General features: G+C 42.1%; 1 protein-coding gene across 7 annotated transcripts in view; it reads left to right on the top strand.

The window, feature by feature from the left end:
- ARHGAP32 (Rho GTPase activating protein 32) overlaps positions 1-11,099 on the top strand; it is a 217,028-nt gene that overhangs the window by 146,690 nt on the left and 59,239 nt on the right. For 5 of the 7 annotated variants that reach the window (XM_060268467.1, XM_035139369.2, XM_035139370.2 and 2 more), the window contains 2 exons: positions 2,829-2,906; positions 8,864-8,945. In XM_060268467.1, the coding sequence (XP_060124450.1) occupies positions 2,829-2,906; positions 8,864-8,945 (160 nt within the window). Of the gene's footprint in view, positions 1-2,828; positions 2,907-2,983; positions 4,781-8,863; positions 8,946-11,099 lie in introns of those variants that run through there. The other 2 variants (XM_060268470.1, XM_060268469.1) reach the window with 1 other exon arrangement.

The following is an 11,099-nucleotide window of genomic DNA, read 5'->3' as shown; positions in this document are numbered from 1 at the left end:
AATATCTAATTTATTTGTGGCCAAAACTTAGCTTATAGATTTGTAAGATGCTTATAGAATTAGCTTATAGAATTGTAAACTATTGAGGCATCTTTCTATTAGCTGCGGCCAGCAAAATTCTTGCAAGGATCTTAGCAAACCGTCTGGTAACAATATCTGAGGTGACCCTTCCTGAATCCCAAAATGGTTTTCGGCCTTCTAGGGGGACAGAGGACATGATTTTCACCGCTCAACAGCTTCAAGAAAAATGCAGAGAGCAAAACCAATCCCTGTATATGGCGTTTATTGACCTGGCTAAGGCTTTCAACACTCTAAATTGTAATGCCCTGTGGACTGTCCTTCTGAAAATTGGCTGCCCAGATAAATTTGTAAACATCATTCGGCTCCTCTGTGATAATATGACACCAACAATCGCAGATAACAATGGCTCTCAAAGTGAACCATTCACAGTGGGATCAGGTGTTAAACAGGGTTGTGTTATTGCCCCAACTCTATTCATTATTTTCATTGCCATGATCCTACACTTTGTCGACGGGAAACTCCCCACTGGAGTAGAAATCATATCGAACAGATGGAAAGCTCTTCAATCTGAATAGGCTGAAAGTAAAAAGTAAGGTTACCGTAACTTCCGTCATAGAGCTTCAGTATGCTGATGACATGCTGATGACCTCCAAACCATCCTAAATAGCTTTGCAGAAGCTTACGAAAAGCTTGGCCTATCACTCAACATCCAAAAAACCAAAGTGCTGCACCAACAAGTACAAAATAACCCCTCTGCAGTGCCACAAATCCAACTCAGTGGTGTAATGTTGGAAAATGTTGATCACTTCTCCTACCTAGGCAGTTACACAAGGGCCAACATTGATGCCGAAATCCAGCATCGCCTGAGCTCTGCGAGTGCGGCTTTCTCCCAATTGAAGTGCAGAGTGTTTGAGGACCAGGACATTCACAGGGGAACCAAAATGCTTGTTTACAAAGCTATTGTACTACCAATCTTACTATATGCTTGTGAAACATGGACCACTTATAAACGCCATCTCCCAACTCCTCAAAAGATTCCATCAACGGTGCCTCTGAAAATTTTTACACATCACTTGGGAAGACAGGCGAACTAATATCAGTGTACTGGAAGAAGCAAAGATCACCAGTGTTGAAGCAATGATTCTTCAACATCAACTTCGTTGGACTGGTCATGTTGTGCGGATGCCTGATGATCATCTTCCAAAGCAACTACTCTATTCCGAACTTAAAAATGGAAAGCGCAATGCTGGTGGTCAACAAAAGAGGTTTAAAGACTGTCTCAAGGCAAATCTTAAAAAATGTAGTCTAAACACTGACAACTGGGAAACCCTGGCTTGCGAGCGCTCCAGTTGGAGAACAGCCTTTACCAAAGGTGTAATGGGCTTTGAAGAAACTTGATCTCAGGACACAAGGGAGAAACGTGCTAAGAGGAAGGCACACTTGGCAAATCCACACCGTGATCAACTCCCGCCTGAAAACCAATGTCCCAACTGTGGAAGGACGTGTGGATCCAGAATTGGCCTCTACAGTCACTTACGGACCCATTGTTAAAACCGTGTTTATGGAAGACAATCTTACTCGGCTACGAGTGATTGCCAAAGAAGAAGAAGAAGAAGAAGATATAATTGTAGTTGGAAGGGACCCTGAGGTTCATCTAGACCAACCCCCTGCAATGCAAGAATCTCAACGCGTGGCCCTCAATCCAATTTGAAACCATACCAAACCCTGCTTCGCATTGCAAATGTGCTGCTGGTTTTATGGCTGCACCACTTGGTACAGTCATACCTCGGGTTACAGACGCTTCAGGTTGCACGTTTTCGGGTTGTGCACCGTGCCGAACCCGAAAGTACCGGAATGGTTTACTTTTGGGTTTTGGCGCATGCACAGAAGCGCTAAATTGCACTTTGCACATGCGCAGAAGAGCCAAATCGCAACACACGCGTGCACAGACGTGGTGCTGCAGGTTGCAAACGCTGCGAGTTGTGAATGTGCCTCCCACACGGATCATGTTCGCAACCCAAGCGTCCACTGTACAACCCCCTCTAAAGCACTTTGGGTGGCCCACAGATTCCTATTAAATGCCTGAAATGCTTGGCTTTCATTTTTTTAAAAGAAATGCAGACCTCCTGGTGGCAGAGATAAGCTTGAAAAGATGAGTGCAGTGTGTCTGAAAGGCTCAAAGGGCAAATAATAAGAACCTCACATGGATAAATGAAGTCTTGCTGGTGTCATTTGCAAGCACTCAGTGACTTGTGCAAACTACTTTAAATGTTTTATGTTAGACAAGTCATCTCAAAGGAATTTTTAAATGCCTTCTCTCATCTTTCCATCCTGCTGATGTAACATCACATTTCTTTATTGCATTAACTTTAACTTGGCGGAGCATATCATATTGAACCCCATGGTGGGTGGGGGGCAGCTCTGGTGCTGGGCAGAGGAGATAATACATAAGTGAGTACCAGTTGTTCATTTTTTAAAAAAGTTCATTTGTTCAAATTTTCTTCCCAAATTTGTTCATGATTCTGAGGTGTATTCCTCCTCAAATTGCATTTTAATCAGAACAGCCTATGGCCTTTTAACGACCACTAAATACATCACCCTTGCAAATATGTTAAAATGTGCATTGTATGGCATTGATGATGCATTAGCTCATATTTTGTAAATGTTGATGCCATAGATAGGCAGAGACTGGTGCCATATGTTCATAATGGTGATTTTTAAAAAATAGTTCTATAGAAACTGCACTTTTATTAACAAAATGTTTTTCAAAATAAAGTAAGAAAATTATTTATGCTGTCCATTTCTAGGTGGGAGACATTGTGTCAGTCATCGACATGCCTCCAAAAGAATTGACCACTTGGTGGAGGGGAAAGCATGGATTTCAGGTACACTCAGCTGTTATATTAATTAATATTTCAGAAGCTATTGGATGCATTTTGTCAAATTATTACTCATAATAATAGACTGTTATCTAATGCAATTATAATGCACTGTTTCCTGAATCTGGGAAATACTATAAAGACTTGAAAACGTTCCTTCGAATGCTGAGCAAAATATGGACACTGCAAAGCTAGATATGAGATGAGCTGGACCCTCAAAGTATCCCTTTTATAAATAGGTACCATGATGCCCCCTTTTTTTTCTAAAACTGTCTGGCTGTAGAGAAGAGAAGTGTCATACATTCAAAGAGGATTGGAACTGGCATGGCACCCTGCCTCTGCAGAGCCTGGAGAAGAATTTCAACTCAATTCTTAAGTATGAGTTGAGGCTGTCATTTGAACTGGATTGGGCAGAGATGTCAAAAGATTGCTCATAGGAGTGGACTCCTTTGACTTTAATAGTTTTGCAGAAATGAATGTATAGACAGGTACATTTTCTGCTGCTACTACTTTGGGAAGAGTTGCACTTAAAATCCCCACATTCTTTGCAGTTGTATGGCAGAATCGAGGAAACTGACTCCTTGTTTCTATTGCTGTGTGGGAGTGGAAATGAGGCTGGGGAAATTACCTGAGCTGCCCAGTGCCCACTGTTTCTTTCCATTTCCCTTTCCCCTTTTCTTTAGCCTGAGTTTGCTTGCTTGCTTTTCTTTGTCAGATTAGGTTTATTGAAGAGGCAAATAAACTACTGTTAAAATAACCACCAGACTGGACTTGTGGGACAACTGCCTCTCTGTTTCAGCGTGCACTTGCCCCATTAAAATATAAAGCAGGGCTGGGTGGGAGGTCTGCCCTTTATGCAAAAGGGTGCAGGGGATAGGAGTGAAACCCACTCCTTTCCCTTTCCCTAGTGTGCTGATTTTAAGTAGCCCTCCCACCCCCAGTAGAGCCCAGTTGTCATACCAGAAGAATACAGCAAAGTGAGGTAGACAGGGGTGGGATTTGCTGTCCCCCGATACTCATTATTGTGCAAACCCTCTTTTTATGTGGTATGGAGCAGACATGTGGTTGCCCCACATGGCAAATTTGTCCCTATAGAGACAGCAGTCATAAGCCCAGTCATGGATACTAGTTTGTCAGCCAGCAATTGTATGGTGCTCTTTCTAGAATGATAACACATGTACTAAACGATCACTATGTCCAGTTTGTTTGTTTCACACATACCATGTAGAAACAAGGTGCTTTAAAAAACAAAACTCAGTTAATACTATGGAATGCAAAAATATAGTTTAGGCTTGAGTGTTTTGGTGTGAAAGTGTGTTGTATAGAGGGAAGGGATTAAGGCCTTTAAAAGCAAAATAGCAGAACTGATCAGTGGTGACATGCAGCCCCAAGGACCATCAGGAAGGGAAATTAGAAGTGTTATGAAAGACCTTAAAATAGAATGTACATAGGCAGCAGTAGTACTGAGGAAGGCAGAAAGCAAAATTAAGAAGGTAACGGATATAAATTAGACAGAGTGTATTAAGTGCCAGGAATAGTCTAAACCAGTCCATGACAGTAAGCATCATGCTGGATCTTATTTAATTTTGCTATTACTAGTCAGAGATTAAGACACTTGTCATTTTTACGCCCAATATTTGCAAGACCGGTTTTCTCTTGCACATTGAAGGAGGAAGCAGTTATCATTCTAAGTACAGACGGCTTATAGTACACTTTGTGTGTCATGGTTGTGCTTAACTGTGTTTTTTCACAATATGGGTTGTGTTTTGATCATATATACAGAGCTGCTGCAACCAAATGCCAAGCATTTAGGTGTTTGTTTTTTGCTGTTGAGAACACTGGCCAAAAACCAGCTAATCCAGAAGGAGGCAACTGTGAATGTAAGATTTGAGATCAGAGCTATAAAATTAAAATACATTTTCCTGGTTCCTGGTTTATGACAGGGGTGTGCACAGATAAGGATTTCTTTCGATCATTTTGAACCCGCTGGCTCAGATTAGTTAGACCAAAAAAGTCTTAACGTTATAGGCCCATATTCTGAAATAAGCTGTGTGGAAAACTCTAATTTAAGTCTGTTCCTTTAAATGCATTCACACGTTTTTAACATCTCGGCTTGTGTTCCATCATGTTTGAAAGCAGTCACCATTGTCCCAGTCCCAAAGGAAACAGCAACTAACTGCCTAAATGACTACAGACCTATTGCATTAACATCTGTAGTGATGAAATGCTTTGAGAGATTGTTCCTTCAACACCTTAGGACAGGGGTGTCAAACTCAAATTCATTGGGGGCCGCATCAGCAGTTTGGTCACCCTCAAAGGGCCGGTTGTATCTGTAGGACTATGTGTCCACTCTTTATTATCATAAATTATTGTCACTGCATTCAATTATTACTGTTTTTTGTAATAATTTAAGTAATAACTAGCTCTGAAAGCAGAAACATAGTCAGAATAATGGCAAGTAGATATTCAAATGTACAATTATTGTACAATTTATTGAAAAATGATTTTTGGTAACTGCACTGGGTGGTGGAGGCTCGCTAGGGTTTCATGCAGGACCTTTGCAGAGCTACTAGTACCTGGAGATGCTGGGGTCCTTCTGCATGCAGGACAGATGTTCTGCCAGTGAGCCACCACCCTTCACCAAAGGGACTGGCTGAGGTTGACTCACTGGAGCTGCTCTCCTGGTTCCAGGGTTTAAGGGCCAGAAGTATAAAGCAGCATCCTATGTTTCTGAGGAGAGGGAGGGAGAGGGGAGGGGAGGGGATGGAGGGAGGAAGGAAGGAAGGAAGAAAAGAGGGAGTGGAAGGGAGAGAGGAAGGAAGGAAAGAGGGGAGAGAAAGAAGAGTAGGAAATAAGGAAGGGAATAAAGAAGGAAAGAAAAAGAAAGAGGGAGAGAAGACGGAAAGGGAGAAAGAAGGAAGGAAGTAGAGGGAAAGAAAGAATAAGAATGAGGGAGAGGAAGAAAGATGGGAAGGACAGAAGGAAGAAAGGAAGGAAGTAAGGAAGAAAGAAAGAAAGAAAGAAAAGAGGGAGCAGGAGGGAGAGAGGAAGGAAAGAGGTGAGAGAAAGAAGAGTAGGAAAGAAGGAATAAAGAAGGAAAGAAAAAGAAAGAGGGAGAGAAGACAGAGATAAAGAAGGAAGGAAGGAGAGGGAAAGAAAGAATAAGAACGAGGGAGAGGAAGAAAGAAAGGGAAGGGGGGGGTCGCCACCTTGATTCAGCACCAGAAAAGAGCGCGAAGGGACCCAGGGGCAAAAAGCATTTCCTGTGCAGCGTGAGGCAGCGGGTGTCCGTTTTAGGAGAAGTGTGTAAAGCCTCAGAGTTGCACATTCGTGAGGCTGAGCTGCTGCTGAACTCACGTTCATGAGGTTGAGCCGCGGCAGGAGGAGGAGGAGGTGAGGCAAGAGGAGGAGGAGGCGGTGGCTTGCCGGGTCGGTGCCCGGCAGCGCCGTGCGGAGAGTCCCGAGCCTCTGGGACGCTCAGTGCTCTGTAGCAATTTGAATCCTCCTCCTCCTCCACGGGGCGCTGCTGGGTGCTTTGTCTGTGCTGCAGCAGCAGCAGCCATTTCCAGGCGCCGAGCCGTGGCAGGAGGAGGAGGATTCAAAGTGCTACAGAGCACTTCTGCGTCGCAGAGGCTCGGGACTCTCCGTGCGGCGCTGCTCCGGCCGCCTTTCTACCCCCCCCGGCCCCAGCTGTTTGTCGGCACTTTGTCGGCACGGCGCTTCAGCAGCAAGGTCCCACTGCTGGGTCCCGCTGGCTGGGGCGCTCTGCGGGCCACATGACGAGGTCTGGTGGGCCGGATTTGGCCCCCGGGCCTTGTGTTTGACACCCGTGCCTTAGGACATGTTTTCCACTGGATTTTTGATAAACATCAGTTCGCCTATAGGAGAAATAGGTCAACAGATATTGCCATAGCTACAGCCTTTCACCTTGCAGCGACTCATCTGGAGAGACCGGGGAATTATGTTAGAATGTTGTTTTAATACCATCCTTCCAGACATTCTTATCAAAAAGCTGATGGAACTAGACCTTTCTTCTACCATCTGTGACTGGATTAAAGACTTTCTGAGGGATCGGACTCAAACAGTGAGGATTGGGCCTGTTACATCTCCCTCCCTGAAGCTCAGCACTGGCACCCCACAGGGATGTGTGCTGAGTCCCTACCTGTACTAGTTGCATACATATGACTGTATTTCATCTGATCCATCCACTGTAATTGTTAAGTTTGCAGGTGATACTACCATAATGGGTCGAATTACAGGTGGAGATGAATCAGCGTACAGGGGGGAGGCTCAAAAAGATCTACATGGTGCTTATAGAATAACTTGTACCTAAATATTAGCAAGACAAAGGAGATGGTATTGGAGTTTCGGAGGAAGAGAGGGGAACCAGCCCCGTTGTATATCCGGGGGGCGGGGTTTATGTGGAAAGAGTCTCTTCCTTTAAATTCCTGGGAGTTTACCTTAGTGAAGACCTCACTTGGAAAAACAATATAACTTGGGTGGTTAGGAAGGCCCAATAGAGACTCCATTTTCTCTGGGTCTTGCGAAAGAACAATGTTAAACAACAATTGATGACCTCCTTCTACTGGTCAACAATAGAAAGTGTCCTCTCATATTGTATCACAGTGTGGTACGTTGGCTTGACAGCCACGGACAGAAAGTCTTTACAGAGGGTGGTGAACACAGCCTGTGATATTATGGGCTGTCCCCTGAGCCCACTAGATGACATCACAAGGGATCGTTGCCTTAGGAGAGCAAGAAAAATTATCAGGGACGATTCACACCCCAGCCAGCACCTCTTTAATTTTCTACCTTCGGGCAGGAGATATAGAAGTATAACCAGTCATACCAACAGGCTAAAAAACAGTTTCTATCTGTGGGCTGTTAGGCTGATGGACAGAGAATAATATAGTGCAACTGACTTTCGGGGTTGGTTTGTTGTGCGACAAGCACACAGAATGCAATGAGATTTGAGTGTTTGGGGGGGAGGTAGGCTTGGTTAATTTCATTGTACACGGGTTGTACATTGACAATAAAGGTGTTATTATTATTATTATTATTAGGCAGAGGGCCTTCTCGGTAGTGGCACCCACCCTGTGGAATGCCCTCCCACCAGCAGTCCTGTTTAGGGAAGCTTTTAATGTTTGATGGATTTCTGTATTTTAATGTTTTGTTGGAAGCCGCCCAGAGTGGCTGGGGGAACCCGGCCAGTTGGACGGGGTATAAATAATAAATTATTATTATTATTATTATTATTATTATTATTATTATTATTATTATTATAGCTTTTAACAAAATGCACTGAGAAAAAGAAATACCAACTTGGTTGGCAAAGGATGAATGAAGCAGATTATCCTTCTGCCACCCTGTTCACTCACCTGCATGGAATTCCTGGTCACCTGTGGTTGCTTTATCTGGTTTAATTTTTTTATGATGGCAAAAAGTTGCATTTGTGACTAGCCCGAGAAATACACTACTGGCCTAGTTGTTATATATATATATAAAAGTTAGAATAAACCACTTTCTTTACACTTGGTGAACTAGCCTTCTAAGAACCATCTCTTAATTGCATGTGTTTGGACCAGGCATTCCCAAACTGCGGCCCTCCAGATGTTTTGGCCTACAACTCCCATGATCCCTAGCTAACAGGACCAGTGGTTAGGGATGATGGGAATTGTAGTCCAAAACATCTGGAGGGCTGAAGTTTGGGGATGCCTGGTTTGGACCATAAGTATATCCAGAAAGCATGTAATGGGAGCATAGTGAGAAACATGAATTTAAAAAGCAGTTAAATTTTATAACAAAGAATATAATCTACAGGACTATGCCTGAATTGTTTAAATATTGTGGTGTTGTGCAAATAGTCCCTTTTACTGCAAAGGCATTAGAACATGACTTTACGTGTGATTCTGTTCTTAAATATGCTGCAGACATGAATTTCCATCTGTCTCTCTTTGTCACAGGTGGGATTCTTTCCTAGTGAATGTGTTGAGCTAATTAATGACAAAGTTCCTCAGTCTATGACCAATTCTGTGCCAAAACCAGGTATGTGTGTATTATATTTTTTAAAAAAAATGCATATAATATGACAGAATGTTGATGTTAAATCCTTTCTATTGTGTCTCACTGCATTCACTCAAATATTTATTCCACTGATACGTTCTTTCATATTTATTGATCACCCATTCAAAACTATTCCAGTGTATGCATTCCATGAAACAAGTATATTTCAGTATACCCTTTCTGCTATTTCACAGTTTTGATTTAATTTCTCAGTAGTTTGATTTTAATATTAGTATATGTTTTGTAAGATTTCTGCATTTCATATAACTGCTGCTAGACAGTTGGTATGGTGGTTAGTGTGCTGTAGTGTTTCTTCTTTCATGTACATTTTCTGTCATGTTTATTTCTTGCCATATAAAAAGATCCCTTCAGCCTGGATTCTAGTGATGCTTGGCTTTGCAATTTAAACCAAACTAACCTGTGATGCACCTACTTGCTGACTGATAGTGGGGTTTCTTTGTTTATTTCTGTGAATTTATGCCCTCTAATTTAAAACTTATTTCCAATCTTAAAACATAAATAAAAACAAGAAAACTAATATATATATATATATATATATATAGTGTGTGTGTGTGTGTGTGTGTGTGTGTGTGTGTGTGTAATAATAAGCCATGCAACCTGCTCTAAAGTATCTGCTCTAGGTTTATATAGTTTTAAGAGTACTTTGGAGTTGGAATGTTTTGTCTTTTACAAAAATGTGAAAATCGATTGGGGCCTTAGGCTTACCAGTTGGAATAATTCACTTTCAATGATGACCTGTCTTATATGCACGGTATTGATGTACCCCTAAGGATTAGATTATTCAAAGATATTACAAAACCAAATTAAATTTATCCATTGCTTTAGAAAGAAATCCTTGGTGGGCAAATTTAGTATACCTCCTTCCATCTTTTGATTCAGTTCCTGGGGCCCACTTTCCTACATGTTTTCTATAGAAATTGATTATTCCACTTTGTGTGCCAAATATTTGAGGCTTATTTTGCAATTGTGGTAACAGTTGTGCAGAAATCTTGACATGCCAAGTGGTTTTAGAGTTCAAAAATTAATTGAATTTTATCTGGATAGATGTGGGATTGCATGTGCTTCCATTATTGACACACCCACATACATTTAAAGCACCTTCAATACCCATTTAAAGCACATGATTTCCCCCCCCCCAAGAATTCTGGGAATTGTAGTTTACTAAGGGTGCTGAGAATTATGGCTCTGCAAGGGGGAAACTACAATTCCAAGGATGCTTTGGGGAGTCACCTGCTTTAAATACGTATTTGATATGCTTTAAATGGAAAGTATGGCTTTTCTTCAAAAGTACTGAAAGTTAATAACTATCTTAACAGTAGCATAAAATTTATTTATTTCTAAGAAAAAGTTACTGGCATTCAGAAAGAAGCCAAAACTCCTTGTTACATATTGGCTTTGAAATACACTTAAAGTTCTAAAGCCCAGCATTAGGCCAGATCCCTTCCTATATAAATGCTGATTTAGTAATCAGTGTGTTATGTTTAAGTACGGATTCCATTTTTTGTCAAGGGAGCTTCTGCTTTGCTTGAGTGACTGAAAGTTTCCTTCATTTTTAAGGTACCTAAAGAAATACTGTTTTTGAAGATTTAATGTTTGAATAAAATTAGGTGCAAGTAACATGATCATGCTATGAAACATGGATAGAAAGCAAGTGGACCTCCAGATGTTGTTGGACTCCAGTTTTCATCCTCCCCAGACAGCGTAGCCAGTGGTCAGAGATGATGGCAGTTGTAGTTCCATCTGGAGGGTCACAAGGTCCCCACCCTTGCTACAAAGGGACAGTGTCCTCCACCTGCTACTGTTCTTCTCCCTCCCACCCCACTGAGAAGGCAAGGGGTGTGGTGTCTGCTAGCTATGATGGGTGATGCTACCAGAAAGTGGCTACTAGCCTTGATGGCTGTGCTCTGCCCTTAGTGTTGAAGACAGTATGCCTTTGAAGTTTCAGTTGCTGGGAATCATGAGTGTGCAGAGCATTGCCTCACTTAGGTCCTGCCATGTATAGCATTTTCTGGGAAGGTGCAGTAAAAGAAAGGTGTGCCTGTGCCATGTGTAACCCTGGATCCCAGCTGCTGTCCTTCATTTTTATGGATGTGATATGTTTTTTTTAAAAAAAAG

The sequence above is a fragment of the Zootoca vivipara genome, chromosome 15, assembly GCF_963506605.1.
Source record: "Zootoca vivipara chromosome 15, rZooViv1.1, whole genome shotgun sequence".
In the NCBI taxonomy this organism is placed as follows: domain Eukaryota; kingdom Metazoa; phylum Chordata; class Lepidosauria; order Squamata; family Lacertidae; genus Zootoca; species Zootoca vivipara.
Note: the sequence above shows the minus strand (reverse complement) of the source record. Positions and strands in the feature narration are given on the sequence as shown.